The following is a 17,731-nucleotide window of genomic DNA, read 5'->3' as shown; positions in this document are numbered from 1 at the left end:
AATAACTGAATATATGTATGTGTATGTATCCAAAGGAGTGTGTGTGTGTGTGTGTGTGTGTGTGTGTGTGTGTGTGTCTCCAAAGGATTCCTCACCTCTACTTAAGAGGCTGTAGCTTTTGTTTATGTATCAAAAAGATGAGAAAAATTGGGGTATTAATTAGTACAACATATTCAAAAGATAGAGATTCAAATACCCAATGCATCCTACCACAATAAAATAAGGGGAAGAAAGAGTTGGGAGATATTGGTCAAAAGGTGCAAAGTTTCAGTTATATAGGATAAATAATTACAGTATGGTGACTATAATTAAAACTACTAGATTAAAGACTGGAAATTTGCTTAGTTAAGATGCTGAATGTTCGTACCCCACACACCACCAAAAAAAACAGTGACTGTCAGCTAATATACTGGTTTTTCACAATATAACTGTTTATCAAAATGTCAAGTTAGCCTGGCATGGTGGCACACATTTGTAATCCCAGTACTTGGGAGGCCGAGAGGGGAGCATCGCACAGGATCAAAGCCAGCCTCAGCTAATTAGTGAGGCTCTCAGCAACTTAGTGAGACCCTGTTTCCAAATAAAATATAAAATAGGTTTGGGAATGTAGCCCAGAGGTAGAAAGCCTCTGGGTTCCATCCCCAACACCACACACACACACACACACACACACACACACACACACACAAAATTGTCAAGTTATATGAGCCAGGCATAGTGGCACACACTTGTAACCCCCATGCTTGGGAGGCTGAGACAGATGGATTGCACAGGTTCGAAACCAGCCTCAGCTACTTAGTGAGGCTCTCAAAACTTAGACCTTGTTTCCAAATAAAGTATAAAAATAGGTCTGGGAGTATAGCCCAGAGGTAGAAAAGCCCCTGGGTTCCACCCTCAGTACCACCAAAAATAAATAAATAATAAAACCTATAAAAATGTCAAGTTATATAACTGAAATATACAAAATTTTTACTCGTCAGTTATACTTCAATAAAACTAGGGGAGTAAAAGAAACAAAAAAAAATTGAAAATAATACTATTATAGAAGCACCTTCAAGAAAGGCTATATGGTGTCCTTTTCTAAAGAAATAAATAAGCTGGGCCCCAAAAAGGAAAAGGGGGAAAAATCTACCTTAGAACTCACTAGCTAAGAAAGAACATCACTGTTGACCAAAATGGAAATAAATCTAGTGTCAAAGATGTCAGATGTCCTTAAAAAGCGGGGACGGGGGCTGGGGGAGGTGAGAAACAGCAGCTATTTCTTTCAAATGGATTGGTTATAGATCTAACACCATTTCAAGCTTTTTAAAAAATGACTGCATAATGTCAGTCGATTTATTTTTCTAGCCTTTTCCAAACCAAGCTGTTTCCTGACTAAATTGTTTCAACACCTTGTGCAATATAACAGAAGAACCAAAAAGAAATCGCTCACTGGACCTTTTCTGTGTAACTTCATTCATTGATTCTATTGCATTAAATGCTGTCACATTTGTAGAACTGAAAAGAACAATGTCAGTAGCCTGGGTGTCAAGTCCTGAGAATAGAGAGCTGTCAGTTTAAGTTGTCCAATTCTTTGCCCATGATTAAAAAATGAATATTTCAGATCAATGGATGACAAACCCATTAGAGTGATAGCCCATGATATCAATTACCACTTCAGTTTCAATTTGGCTGGCTGGCCACAGGGTACCATTTCTCAGCTTTCCTTGTGATGGGCCAGCTCTGTGAAGCATGACACCCTTAAATTGCTGCCCATTATCCAAGTGTCATTACTTGTACTGCCTTGGAATTCTCTGAATCACAAGCAGCTACTGAGGTCAAGCTTCGCAACCAGAGGAATTGGATAGGTTGGCAAATTCTTTATATAAAGGCGAAGTTATTTATCTGGCACCCGACTTAGAAAATCTAAAGTTTCCATTATCCTGACAGTATGTCAGTTTTGTGTAGGTATATTGATTTAATAATTTAAGAGGTTTTATCAAGGTGGCAGGAGGTTAAATGTATACAATGTTTGCATTATTCAGAATGTTGCTTTGTTTTTTTGGCCTCTATCCTGCTGATAATAGATTCTATTTAACTCCTCTCTACAAATAACTGTACATATAGAATTACTCCAATGATCATAAAATACATAAAGCACTTGACTTTGGGTATGACATATTAAGTCTACCAAAACTAAAAACAAAAACAAAGTAAACAAAATATCCTGCTAGCCATTCCTTATTTGAGAATAAAACTGTAAAGGACATAGATTCAAATATAAACATCTAAATTAAAAAATTACAGATTTTTGTTGTTTTGTTTGCAGTTTCCATTACATTTTATTAGAAAAAAGTCACTAGAATTCCCTTGAGAAAATTTTAGTATTTGGAGTCTTTCTTTGATTCTTAAGACTACTTATACATTGAGATGTTAAACTCTAAAAAGGGAAGTATCTTCCAAATTTCTCAAATCAAATCATTCTATCGCAGAGGGGAAGTGAAGGGCATTAGCAGCATTAGTAGTCATTTGATTAGCTTGGCATGGCTTCCTAGAGCATAATTTTATTATAACTTGGAATAAACACAAACTTTTAAAAATTAAAAACTTCAGATATATTAGGGGGTAGTATATAAAACTAACATAAATATTTATTTATTTATTTATTTATTTATTTATTTTTATTTTGCGGTACTGGGGTTCCTGGGAGCCCGTCTACCTCCAGGCTACACTCCCAGACCTATTTTATATATTTTTATTTGGAAACAGGGTCTCTTACGCCAGCACGGCTGGCTTCGAACCTGCGTGATCCTCCTGTCTCAGCCTCCCAAGCGCGGGGATTACAAGCATGCACCACCACACCCGGCTTAACATAAATTTTTAAACACTGAACTTATAGACTTCTAAGAAATTATAACTTTGGACTACACATTGGGTTGGGGGTGAATGCTGGGGGCAGAGCATAATTTATTTCATTCTCTGATGCCTTTAGCAATATTTTACTTGAGAAATTTGAAAAACATTATTTTATTTTATTCAACAATATGCTTTTAAAGATTTCCCTGAGCCGGGCGTGGTGGCGCATGCTTGTAATCCTAGCATTTGGGAGGCTGAGACCGGAGGATGGCGGTTCGCGGACAGCCTCAGCTACTTAGTGAGGCCCTCTGCAACTCAGTGAGACCCTGTTTCAAAATAAAGAATAAAAAATAGGGCAGGGGGTGTAGCTCAGAGGTCAAATGCCCCTGGGTTCCATCCCAGACCTGAAAAAAAAAAAAAAAAGATTTCCCTAAGTATATTTTGTAAATTGAGGCCAATTAAATACATTTGAGAACTTTAGCACCTTAGTAGTTAACAAAAACATTTACAGAAGGATGTTTTTAATGGACACTGCTTACTAATTCTATCTATACATCCTGATTTCTTCAAAATGAGGTAAAACAATATTTTTAAAATTCTTACTTCCAGCTTGTATTTAAAAACCATGTATAAGAAAAATAAGATCTCATATCTTACCAAGCTCAATTACTTCTATCAAACAGAATATTCGGGCTGAAATCTACTGAGGAGTTGCACATATCCAAACTATCCTAACCTCCATACCCTTATTACAAAGTATTATAGTAATTACACATTTTATAACAAAATTAAAACAGAGTAATAGAAATACTTAATTTAAAAACCAAATACAAATTTTAAAAAACATACAAATTACACCTATTGTTCAGGACTAATTAGAAACACCTTTTTGTTAAGAAAGATTTCAGACAGAGAAAATAATACAATCAACCTTTATATTCCTAGCTCTTTGCAAACAATTAGAAACTCAGAATCTTTCAACTTACTTTTAAGCCATACTTTGAATCTACGACAGTTATGATACCTACAAAGAAATAAACATTCTAGTAAGCCTTTTAAAAATGTTTATTAATATGGTATAACTACGTTTGAGAAGGAAAATTAAAACTAATTTCTTTCAGTTCACATGTACTGTGCAATAAAACAAAGTACTTTTTTCTCTTTAATGCTGGAATTTAATTCAATCCCAGGAATAAGTAAATGCATTTCAAATATGTATTAAGTGCCTAGAACTGTTTTAAAACACTAGAGAAGATACTTCAAATATCAAGATTTTATTAACATTTAAATTATCGTTTAAAGAATCTGAGATATATTAGGATATTTTATTCCTAAAATATTTTACCAAATCTAGCTCACAAAAATGTTTTATGTAACGAGTACTAAAGTTTCCAAATGCTCAACTGGATTAGCAATTCTTAATTTATAATTAAAAATTTTTTCAAAGGAACAGCAGAGCCGGGTGTGGTGGCTCACGCTTGTAATCCCAGCATTTGGGAGGCTGAGACCAGAGGATCGCAGTTTGCGGACAGCCTCAGCTACTTAGCGAGGCCCTTTGCAACTCAGTGAGACCCTGTTTCAAAAATAAAGAAACTAAAAAATAGGGCTGGGGGTGTATCTCAGAGGTACAATGCCCCTGGGTTCCATCCCTAGTACTGAAAAAATAAGGAACAGCAGAATGAATTTAATGATGCCTGTGGAATTCAACCAGCTACATGTCACATATATTAGAGCCCAAAAAAACCCAGTTCCAATGTTTCTTAAATTTCACCCCCTGTTCTATAAAAGACTAGTTTAAAGAAAAAAGTGAGGGAGGGAGAAAGGGGAGATGGGAGGAAGGAGGGAATGTAGTTGCTTAGGAAGTTATATAGAGTTTACAAACTTATAAGTAAAACTGACAAAAGTTTGTGCATGTGCACTTAATTCTTGAAGGGAGAATGAAAGAAGTATGACTCTTATATGCTCTAACATTATACTTTGTGAATAAATCAGAGAGTATAGAAAATCTGCATAGCATTTTTAAAGGGAAGACTTCATGGAAGTACTAAATTGGAGCTGACCACTATCTAGAGCTTCAGAGTTTATATGAACAAAAAACATCATAATCTAAACAAGTTCGAAAAGAACAATAATACAAGGTGTTAAAATTATGCTGTAAACAAAATGAACTTAACAATACAAATAAATTTCACTTAAAAACAAAAGAAAGTTGTTTAACTTACCATCTAGATAAATATCACTCCCTAATTCAGCATCAACCCAAAACATAGAAGCCACAGCGCCTGAAAATATGTATTATGAAAATATTCATCCAATAAAAAATACTTTTTCAAACTGCAAAATAGACTTTTATATATATTTCTATCCCTCTATTTCCTCAAAAATAAAGACCAACTTTTACCACATATAGATCAAACATAAGTTTCTACCAATGCAAATAATTTGCCAAATGATATTATCAAACAATTTAGGCACTATGGCTTTTGGTACAAAGGACTTGTTTTTATGTTACCATCTCCTGAATATGATAATCATATGGATCACAAATAATGAGTTTTTTCTCTAAAGGAAAAGCACAAGAGACATAGATAATTTCAAAATCACTTGTCAAAAATACAACCTTACTTTGTAATTTTTAAGGAAAAAAGTAAAATTCCTCCGGCATTACTAACTAAACCTTATACCACTTATTTACTACTTATTTACTACTGATATAAAATTTGGATCTGAGGAAAAAGTATTTCTAAATGAGAAATTAAAAGTTGTTTTTGACAGAAGCTGGCTCAGTACCAAACCACACACCCTGATTAGTATGCCACTGTGCAAGAAAAAGAAAACTGACAGCAAGGAAAGTATTTGATTGTTCAAAGCATCACAGGCCCAGTTAGTGACAGTGCTGTCTAAAAGAATGAGCAGAGGGGAGAAACAAGGATAACTGAACTCATTCCACTGTCTAAAGCTGTCCACCCACCCTGACAAGATGTGGTCCCCCAAGCATCACTCTGTGTCAACACTAAAATACCTGTCAGCTGTTTACAGTGATTACTCATGCAAGATATAGCAAGGGCCACAAGATCTAATGGTTTCCTGATACGTATTGATTTTTTTTCCAAAAACTTAATAGTTTTCCAATTTGACTGAAATAGGATTTGTGAGTAACAGGAGCTGAATCAATGTCTGTCCTTTTCAAGGAAATTACTTTACCATGACAATTATTTAGCTTAGAACTGGAGAGTGTCAGTCTTCTAAACGGGAAACAACTGAATTGCCAATAAAAATTTTCTTTACTTTCTTGGCAAAAAACATGATTTTAATTAGTAAAGGAGAAAAACATAAATCTATATCATTACTCCAAACAACGAGTCACCAGAAAGTATTAATTTTTTCACTCAGTAAAATACCTAACATCATACATAAACCACCTTATAATTTTTTAAATTCATTTATTTCTATTCAGACAAATAGTTTCTAAGTCATATCATTAACATTTGCTTATTATTATGTTGAACTGTAAGAGCATATTACTGCTTTTATTCTAATCTCTGGTTTACTTTTGATATAATTCTTACCAGGCTACACAAGAAAGAACTATTTAAAATTTGGCTGTACGTGTTTAAGAGTAGTAAAGACAAGTGAAGGAAGTTGATGATTTCTCACCCCAGGGAATATTTGCAATGTCTGAGAATATTTTTTATTGTTTCTAGGGAAATACTACTGAAAGGTACCGGAAATACTACTGAAGGTAGAGGCCAAGGATACTGCTAAATATCCCATAATATCTAACATAGGGCTCCCATCCCCCAAAATAAGTATGCAATGAAAATGCCATTTGTGCAAAGGTTGAGAAACTCTTAGCTAGATTATACAATCTCTCTTCTTCAAAACCTAGTAAAAATTAATACTCAAAAAATTTAAAAGTCAAAAATTTTGTCCACAGTAACCCAACATAAAAAGAACACACAGCTAGTGCAGTGGTGGTGGTACTGTAATTCCATTACTGGAATGCTGAGACAAGAAGATCAGAAGTTCAAGGCCAGCTGCTTGTAATCCCTGAGCTTGGGGGGGTGGGGGTGGAGATAGGAGGATCTCACAGGTTCAAAGCCAGCCTCACTGGCTTAGGAGACCCTGTTTCCAAATAAAAAAATATAAAATAGGTCTGAGAGTATAGCCCGAGGAGGTTTCCATCCCCAGTACCACTAAAAAAACAAAAAAAAAGTTCAAGGCCAGCCTTTGGCAATTTAGTAACACCCTATTTCAAATTTAAAAATATAAAGGGCTGGAGGTATTACTCAGTGGTAAAGCACCCCTACATTCAACCCCCAATATATTAAAAAAAAAAAAGAATGTACAACCTCCTACCATAAATTTTAAAGAGTAACGGTCAAAATATGAAATAAAATTCTATTTGATTATGGCCATTCTTAATTCTAATCCCACTCCCAATAAGATGTTGCAGGAGAATAGTTTACAAATCCAAATACTTATCAGAAATACCTCCCAAAATAGTAAGAAGTAGAACTGGGTGAAGAGTAACATAAGAAAAAGTTGACAAAAGCTGGACGTGGTGGCTCATGTCTGTAATCCCAATACTTGGGAGGCTGAGACAGGAGGATTGCAGGTTCAAGGATGGCCTCAGCAAGTAGTGGGATTCTCATCAACCTTGTGAGATCCTGTTTCAAAATAAAAATAGGGCTTGGGAGTTATAGCTCAGAGGTAGAATGCCCTTAGGTTCAATCCCCAATACCACACATAAATTAAAAAAAGGTCAAGAGTAAAAATTGCTAAGCATTTCCATATTTGGGGTAGAGAAAGTCACTTTCTAGGGCTAAGTGCAAAAAACAAGAAGCCAGAAGTCCACTGATGAGGCTGCACAGGGTGGTATATGACATATACTCCTACAGAGGGGAACAAACACAAGAGGGGCACACAGGACATTTTAAGGAACAGAACCCAACAGCCCCACTGCCCCATATGGCTCTCTACGTTACTCAGTTTTCCTTTGCTTCCTCCTCCCTACACCCCAACAGTATCCAGCTTTCAAACTGGAACTCGAGAAAAATGTGCTTGGGAAAGATAGGATATTAAAAAGAATTCTGCATCTAAATAAGTAGAAGTTCTCGGAATCTCCCATATCAAGCACAAAGATATATATATATGTGTATATATATATATATATATATATATATATGTGTGTGTGTGTGTGTGTGTGTGTATGCATACATATATATGTATATATATGTATGTATTTTACAGCACAGAATAGCAAAAACACAAATATATATATATTTCAGCACAAATAATGTATATATTATATATATATATATATTACATATATATATTACAGCAAAGCAAAACATGAAAAGGCTATAAGGAAAAAATTAAAGAAATAAATAGAACATACATACAGCAAAGAACACACATTCTGGAAGAAAACATAGTCCAGGAAATCAAAGAAATTTCTGAAAAACTTCTCTATAACAAAGAACCTAAAGACACTACGACCTTAACAAAAACAATCTCCAAATCAAGAAAAAGCTAAATAATATGAAAAGATACTTTATAGTGCTCAAGAAATTTGGAGCCAATATAACATTATTACTTAATCAACTGATTCACTTAAGAGTAAAAAAACAGAACAGACATCAGTAGTAAAAGAATTATTGATAAAAAAGAAAACTTTAGATGATCACAGCAAATGAATACAGATGAAAAAGATGAATCAACATTTAGAGTAGATAAGAGAACACACACACACTTAGAGTGTTTCCCTTTGGACCCTCCCTTTCCTCTCCTTCCCCATATGTGTCACTTAAATTAGTACTGATAATTTTGTACAAAGCATTTTTTTTAACTCTTGTATCCAGTTTATATTACTGAACTTCAAAAAAAAAATTCCAGGCATTTTGGATGACAATGCAAGTCACTTCCAGGGGGTGTGTGTACACATAGGAGTGTGTACAAGTGCACATGAAGGGAGCAGCTTTTACAGGAACACGGAATTGTCTCAGTATAATAAAATAGTGATCACAAAGTTCTACTGAAGTGTCCTCAAAGGATAACTGCCAAGTTATTTTCAGGAATGGCAGACATTCTCAAACATTAAAGGAAAGGACAAGCGTTGAAATTCAGAGACAATATATAGCACTTACAAGTTCTTCCTGATAAATATAAAAGGAGAAAATGCTGTTCAAGAAAATCAGCCAATCAAAAATACTACAGTTCTCAGGAAAAGAAAATGTCATCCAGAAATTTTATATCTAGCCAAATAATTACGTATTAAAACAAAAGACAAGCATTCTCAAGCAAAGAAACATTCAAGAACTCAGAGAATGCAGGGGCTACAACTTGAAAAGAGTACTTGATCTTGAAATTCAATCAAGAAATGCATTTTTTTTCCAGTCCTGGGAACTGAACCCAGAGCCTTGTTTAAACACCCTATCATTGAGCTTCACCCCCAGCTCAATACTCATTTTAAATATTTCTCTAGCCGGGCATGATGGCGCACGCTTGAAATCCCAGCATTTGGGAGGCTGAGACCGGAAGATCGCAGTTCACGAACAGCCTCAGCTACTTAGTAAGGCCCTCTGCAACTCAGTGAGACCCTGTTTCAAAATAAAGAATAAAAAATAGGCCAGGGGGTGTAGCTTGGAGGTCAAATGCCTCTGGGTTCCATCCCCAGACCTGCAATGAATAAATAAATAAATATTTCTCTAATACAGCCACTTAAATATCAAAGAATTGTATTATGGCTATTAATAGTGTCGTTTCTTACCAGGATCTGCTAACCCAGTGGTCTCTAATAGTATGTAATCAAATTTCCCCTTCTTCTGCATCAAATTCTCAATAGCTCTAAAGCCATTGTCCCTGCAGAGAGCCAAAACATAATATACAGTTAATTATCTTAACATTTTAATATGATCATTATAAACATTTTAAAATGTGTTCAACAACACAACTCAAAAATATCTTTGGGCATGGGAAAACTAAACCCCTTCCTAAACTTCTAACAAAATGTCCACCCAATATTTACCAATGAGAAGAAAACATGCATATACAAACACATAAAAAGAAATGCTACAGCCAGGCGTGGTGGCGCACGCTTATAATCCCCATGCTTGGGAGGCTGAAATAGGAGGATCGCACAGGTTTGAAGCTTAGCAAGGCTCTCAGCAATTCAGTGAGACCCTGTTTCCAAATAAAATATAAAAAATAGCTCTGGGAGTATATACCGGAGGTAGAAAGCCTCTGGATTCCACCCCCAGTACCAAAGAAAAAGAAAAAGAAAAAGGAATGATACATGTAATGAGTTAACACTTTTGTCTGTGAGGGGGATAAAACCTGGGGCATTCTACCTCTGAGTTACACTCCAGTCCAATTTTATTTGCTTTATTTTGAAACAGGGTCTCACTAAGTTGCAGAGGCCCTCACAAAGTTGCTAAGGCTGGCTTTGAACTTGTGATCCTCTTGTCTCAGCCTCCCAAGTACTGGGATTACAAGCATGTGCCACCACACCCAGATGAGTTAATACTTTAGTTTATTAAAATTATAAGCAGATAGGACTTTATATACAGTCAATCAGTATTTTAATTTTATAGCTTTATGAATCAATACCCCAAATAATGATAAAATTTATACCTAGAATAGTTTAATATACAGTTAAAAAAACACTATCATTAAGTACCATTTAATTCTATTGTGAATTAGAGAACAAAACCAAATTTCCTTTTATTATTTTCTTATAACAAAAGTGAAAGGAAATACTGAACATATCATTGGTTGTTTATGAAAGTTTCTTACAACTTCATTCTTCCTAATACATTTGACTTAAAGTCAACACCTAAGGTAAGAAATGATGTAGATTAATTCACTACAATACAAAAAGTATTAATTTTCACAATTCTGCCATCAAATATATGAATCATTACTATAAATTAGGCATTCTTCCAGAATTTATGGCAGCTTAGGGAACAAAACAGACACTGTCCTTACAAACAACTGATGAAACCTACCCTAAGCTTATTTTATGATAATCATTTATTTTTGTTTTAAAGGGGTTGGATATTTGGAAAGAAAACTAATATATCAAATTCAGAATAAATATTTTTTACATATGAAATGAGATTTTCATGAGCCAGAGGTTAATAAACATTGACATAAAAAATAGTAAAAAAAAAAAAAAAAAAAAAAAAAAAAAAAAAAAGCTGGGCGTGATGGCGCAAGCTTGTAATCCCTGCACTTGGGAGGTGGAGACTGGAGGACTGATATTCGTGGACAGCCTCAGCTACTTAGTGAGGCCCTTCGCAACTCAGTGAGACCTTGTTTCAAAAAATAAAAAGACTAAAAACTAAGGCTGGGGGTGTGGCTCAGAGGTAAAATGCTCCTGGGTTCCATCCCCAGTACTGCAAAATATAAATAAACAAATTTTCAAAAAATAAAAAAACTCAACAAATGGGAGATTAGAGCAGATAGAAAAAAGAGAGAGCAAGAAACACTTCAGCAAATAGATTTCTTACTTGAAAATACAAAGAAACAAACTGCATAAATTCAGCCAAACTACAGAGAAGAATAAAATCTAAAAATTTAATCAATAAACATTTCTACTAAACCAAGCACATAATCAACTCAATGCCTTTCTTACTTTACAGAGCAGCAGAGACAACCATTTCTAAGTTCCAACCACTCTTCATAGAGCTCTCCACCTTGGCTGATAGCTAAGGATTTCTCTACTGCACTTCCTAGAAAAATAACAAGAGACACTGTTTAGATTATGCTCACTATCCAACCAAAATCTGCTGATTTCAAAGCAAAATGACATCTTATTATTTTTATTTATTTATTTTTTGTGTGTGTGGTATTGGGGATGGAACCCAGAGACTTTCTACCGTCGGGCTACACTCCCAGACCTATTTTATATTTTATTTGGAAACAGGGTCTCACTAAGTTGCTGAGAGCCTCACTAAGTAGCTGAGGCTGGCTTCGAACCTGTGTGATCCTCCTGTCTCAGCCGCCCAAGTGCTGGGATTACAAGCATGCGCCACCACACCTGGCTTCATCTTAATAGTTTTATTCTAGCATTCTATTCATGCAGCCGTAATACTTAAACTACAGCACTCTAGATAATTTTAGCTTTTCTTTCTTCCTTTAGAAGATTTAGGCCCCTAAAAAGGCAAATCCAAAATTAATGAACATAAATTCTTCTTAGGACTCTTCCTCTTAGGGTTCACAGCCAGCCTTAGCAACTTAGTGAGACTGTTTCCAAGTAAAATAAAATAGGTCTGGAGGTATAGCTCAGAGTAGAATGCCCCAGGTTCCAACATCAGTACCATCAATCAATCAATAAATAAATAAATAAATAAATAGGATTGTTAGGGGCCTGGGGCGTATTTCAGTGGTCCTAGGTTCAATACCTATTATATACACACACACACACACAAAAAAAAAAAGAAAAAAAGAAAAGGAGGCTTAGTTTATTGAAACCAGCAATCAAGTTTTGCTAACAGGTATCCCATCCTACTCATAAAACCTAGTTATTCTACTCATTTACAACTGAAAAAAAAATGAAAAGTATACTTTAAGATTCTCACAAATTTTATTTTTGACTAATAGTAAGATTTTATTAAAGTTCGTACTTGTTCAAAAATCCTATAAAAAGCCGGGCGTGGTGGCGCACGCTTGTAATCCCCATAATCCCTGTGCTTGGGAGGCGGAGACAGGAGGATCGCGCTGGTTCGGAGCCAGCCTCGCTGGCTTAAGAGACCCTGTTTCCACATAAAAAAGTTAAAAAATAGGTCTGGGAGTGTAGCCCATGGGAGAGTAGCCCGGAGGTAGAAGGGCTTCCAGGAACCCCAGTACCACCAAAAAAAAAAAAAAAATCCTATAAAAAGTTTTGTGTTTAACTTGCTAAACAGATTTTTCTTGGAACTGCATTTAGTATTAAAAACAAAAGTTAAAAAATTAAGCACATGTTATGTTTACAGCTAATCTGAGCTGCTTGAGGATAGAGACCATATGTTTAATTCATATTTAAAATTTTAGTTTTAAGTGTTTCACAGATAATAACCATTCAATGAGATGAACATAATTATCTGAAGCTTTCTCAAACATTTTTCACAAACTGCAATATGTAATACAGCTAATAAAAACGCACCCTTCCTAGTTCCTACAACTCTTTCATGTGTTTAGATTTTTACTTCTAGAGTCAATTGTTTCATGTAAAAATCTAATTTCATTTGGTTGATATGAATTCCAAAGCTATATAAAGTAAAATTTTATAGACATTATCAGATTTCAATATCCTAAACCCATACAAAATATAGCTTGATAAAAATTAATCTAAAATTTCCAAAGCTATCCATGTCACTGTGTTCACATTATAGCATCTTCCTTTTTTTTTTTTTTTTCCGCAATCCCGGTGCTTGAAGGCATTCTATCATTCTATCTCTGACCTACATCCCCAGCCCAATTTTTTATTTTTTTGAAACAGGGTCTCACAAGTTGCAGAGCGTCTCACTAATTAGCTGAGCTGGCCACAAACCCGTGATTCTTCTGTCTCAGCCTCCCAAGTACTGGGATTTCAAGCATACATCACCACCATGCCCTACTCCATTTCAGATTTTAAATAAAGAGTATCAAGCCTGGCATGGTGGCACATGCTTGTAATCCCAGCATTTGGGAGGCTGAGAGAGGAGGATCACGGTTCGCGGACAGCCTCAGCTACTTAGTGAGGCCCTCCGCAACTTAGTGAGACCCTGTTTCAAAATAAAGAACAAAAAATAGGCAGGGGGTGTAGCTCGGAGGTCGAATGCCCCTGGGTTCCATCCCCAGACCCGCAAAAAAAAAAAAAAAAAAAAAGAGTATCAGCCAATGGAGTAAACTAGCCTACAAGTTCTTGCAAAATGAGATTTACTGAACTTTACTTACCTTCTCCAAATTCATTTAAAATAACTGCTATTCTTTTATTATGTTGTTCTGTCAAAATATAGTTCAGAAGTGTTGTCTTTCCAGCGCCTATAAAAATAATAAAGTAACAAAAATCAATGACTAATTTAAAAAGCACATAAAAGGTATAAAAAGCCTAAACTTTTTAAGAATTGTGTGCTACTTTTCATATATTAACTATGGTACAGAGAATTATAAAGGAAGAGATTAAAGCAAGCTTTGAAAACTATCATAATATGCTTTATATATTTTACAAATATTTACAAATAAATCAATTTTTCTTCAATCTAATAACTAAAATAGTAAACTTTCTTCATAACTTCTAACACGATTACATAAGGCATCTAAAATCTCTATTAAATAAGGAAATAATGAAGTAGTGGCTTCTAAGGAATAAAGTACATAATTTATCAAATAAAATGTGAAAGCCCATTTTACATTTGACAAGGTTTCTGAATCAAGAATATTTATTTTCCTACACTTTACATATAAATACATTTCATTTCAACATCCATTAACCATATACAAATTCAGACTGATAATAATACTACTTTTAGTATGCCTAAAACAATCCATGAAATTAATTTTATAAAAATGGGAAACTGAGGTAAGTAGGAAGCGTTAACAAAAGACAGAACATTCAGTATTTAGAAAGATATATTCATAAAGCTATGCTAAATTTATCCAGTAGGTGGCATATTAAGCCCAGTATGCTCATTTCAAGTAGAAAAAAATCGTTGCATGTTGTGAACCAAACATAGCAAAGTTCATAGGGAGTAAAAGAAAACCTTAATTGAGTAGTAGCATAGTTCAGTTGTACAAATATATCATTTATTTATCTCTATTTCTGTTAAGAGTGAGCATTTGGGTTGTTTCCAGTGTTTTATTATTACAAACAGTGCTGCTAAAAACTTGTACACACAGCTCACACATTTTTGCTGAAATACATTTGCAAGTTTTCTAGGGTATAACTAGGAGAGATTTAGAGTGTGTAAGAGTATTAACATACAACATTTTTAGGTCGTATTCCTTTAAAAAGTTCTTGATAAGATAACTTATGTTAATACGTTGGGAAACAACATTATTACAGAAATGTCAAGTGAATGAAAGGGACAAACTTTAGGAGACAGGGCAATGAGGAAATTGTTAAAACTAGCCAAGTATGAGAGAGAGGCCCTGAACATGAGTGATACACAGGGCAGTGACAGTGAAACTCAAAGATGTGAACATAAGAAACCTTCTACTAGAAGAATTACTAGGGCCTAATAATTAACCACATTAGGAAAAAAATATTTTAAGAATTATCTATTCATTCAAAAGTTTCTACTATGAATCAGACTTATGCTGAGCCCTGATGAAAAGCAAATAAGGCAAATACAACCTTTGCCTCCATGGAGCTTGAAAATATTACAGGAAATGGTGGGGAATTCAGGTAAATAAGGAGGCAATTACATTACAGGATGAGACAGTCAACAGATGTACAAGATGCTATGGAGAACCTAAAAGGAATAACAGTAAGAGGAAAATAGTCAGAGGAGTAACAGTAAGAAGAAAAGTTCCCAAGGGGCTGAAATACTTGGCACCTTTAAGAAGTTAGTTTACTGTACTGGCCCACCATGTGCAGGCTGGAGGAGTTGGCACATGCCAGATCACACAGGTGCTTATAATTCATGTTAAAGAATTAGCCCTTTAACCCATGTGGAAGCCACTGAAAGGTATGACACTGACGATTATAAAGATCATTAGAGCTAACACAGAGAATGCATTAAAGGGCAGCAAGACTCAATACTATAGTTATCAGGAGGTATAACGAGTATTCCAGGTGGTTGGGATCACAGGAGCAGGAAGATTTGAGGGGAAAGTAAGGCATTAAACACTGGACATAATAAGTTTTGAGATATCTGTAGAACATCAAAATAGACGCTATGTGGAAATGAAGACAAAGGATGGATGGAAGGAGGCGGCTTAAAAAGAAGCCAGAGAAACAGGTAGAAAAACCGAGAAATGTAATAGATGCCAAAAGAACAATGTTTTAAAAAATAAAATGAGCAACGAGTAAAACTATTCTGTAGATTCAACAGCAAAGTTGCTGGCATTTAGTTCTCAATCTGAAGCATCGTCCCCAGGGCTCTACTGACCTATGAAAACAGGAAGCCAAAACGGGATGCAAATTAAAGGGCCAGAGAGCCAAGTCTAAAGTACACTGTTTTGTGGACCAGGTCGGGGAAAGAGAGAGAGAGAGGAGAGGAGGGGAGGAGAGGGGAGGGGAGGGAAGGGGAGGAGAGGAGAGGATTGGAGAGGACAGGAGAGGACAGGAGAGGAGAGGACAGGAGAGGAGAGGAGAGAGAGAGGAAGGGGGAGAGAGAGAGAGACAGACAGACAGACAGACACAGACTGGGGATTAAACCCAGAGGCATTCTACCTTTGAGCTAAACCCCAGCCTGATTTTATTTGAAAACAGGGTCTCATTAGGTTAGTAAGAGTCTCACTACTTGCTGAAGCTGTTCCCGAATCTGCGATCCTCCTGTCTCAGCCTCCCAAGTACTAGGATTACAGGCCTGTGCCACCGCACCCAGCTAAGCAGCACAGCCTTTGAGTAATAGTGGAGAGATACCAAAAACTATTTCTTTATAAAAATTAGTAGAGTAAAAATGAGAATTAATTTACAGTCTGTAAAGCCAAGGAAAAAAGGGGGAGGAACAGAGACATTTATATGTAAAAGGCCCTCAGGTGTCCCAAGTTCCTATTTGTCTCTAGCAACATCTGGGAATATTATTTCCTTGAAATAGTTTCACTCCATTTACACTTCTCAACTTTTCCCACACGCTCAATACAGTCGTGTCTTCATTCTACCCCTTCTGTTTCACTGTAAAGTTATAAAATATTATTTCTTGAACGTTTGCAACAAAGAATAATGGCACAGATGGTCCTTCAGGAAACTGTACCATGTTCACAAACCTGTGGTGCCAAGTATCCCTGTACACTCCTGAACGTCCTCAGTTTGAGAAACAGTCTTGGATGATAAAGATTTTATTCTTACTTTCTCCCACAGTGCTTTGCAAACAGACCTCAAAAAAGAAAAAATGTTTGAGATAGAAGCACTTCTCACTAATGGCTGGCAAAGTCTGGCTCCTGGGGAAATGGAATCTACTCATGATTGTCCCACAGTTGTCGGGCATTTTACAGACAGGACATCATTCAATGACAGTAGACTTTTAAGGTAGGCCTGCCCCATTTTACAGACGAGAAAACATGCTCTGACAGGTGACCGGTAATATTTCCATTTTGGAGTGAGGTAGATGAGCTTCAAAAAGGTAAGATGACTTAGAGATCATAATCAAGGGGTGAGTCTAGGCTTCAAAGCCTGGTTCAAAATGCGAAGATAACTTTCAATCTCACTTGAGAAACGGAGAGGCATTCCTTATGGGGAGCCCCTACCTCAAAGACATTTGTCCTTGGCCAGGCGACCCTAGTGCCTAAGGAGGAGAGGCACCAGCAGCCCCCAAATCCCAGCGTTCACAGCATTTTCTGACCGGGATGGTTAGTTACCTAAATACCCGGTGATAATTGTGACTGGGATCTTGGCGCCGGGGTCAGGCTCTTCCTCCGCCTCCCTCTGCTTCGTCTCAATGGGAACCAATTCGGGACAATCTTCCTCCGCATGTTCCTCCTCCTCATCTAGAGATCCGACAACCTGTAACATCCTGGCCAAGAGCAGAACTCGCTCAGCTGCAGTAAAAGGACCCAGAAACCGAAACGCAGCGGCGCACGCCAAGCACGTAAGCCCGGACCTGACGTCATCACACCGCGACGCGTGGCGCCTCGACTCCGCCCTTTACCTGAATCAGGCTGGGGACCCGCCCACCTCTGGCCACGCCCCCAGGAGAGCTGGGCACGCCCCGCGGGCGTGTGCTCAGAGTCCGGACGAGGCTGCCCGGAGGTTTTAGGGTGCGTCGAC

General features: G+C 36.4%; 1 protein-coding gene across 1 annotated transcript; it reads right to left on the bottom strand.

The window, feature by feature from the left end:
• Positions 1–11,469: 11,469 nt before the first annotated feature.
• On the bottom strand, positions 11,470–17,476 carry LOC308271970 (zinc-regulated GTPase metalloprotein activator 1A-like; the record flags this gene model as incomplete). Its single annotated transcript, XM_080708665.1, has 3 exons — positions 11,470–11,570; positions 13,756–13,842; positions 17,323–17,476. The coding sequence occupies 3 exons, from the start codon at positions 17,474–17,476 to the stop codon at positions 11,470–11,472; spliced, it is 342 nt and encodes a 113-aa protein (XP_080564791.1).
• Positions 17,477–17,731: the final 255 nt, after the last annotated feature.

Source organism: Muscardinus avellanarius (genome assembly GCF_963383645.1).
Source record: "Muscardinus avellanarius genome assembly, chromosome: 13".
Lineage (NCBI taxonomy): Eukaryota > Metazoa > Chordata > Mammalia > Rodentia > Gliridae > Muscardinus > Muscardinus avellanarius.
This window is presented reverse-complemented; position numbering and strand designations above follow the sequence as displayed.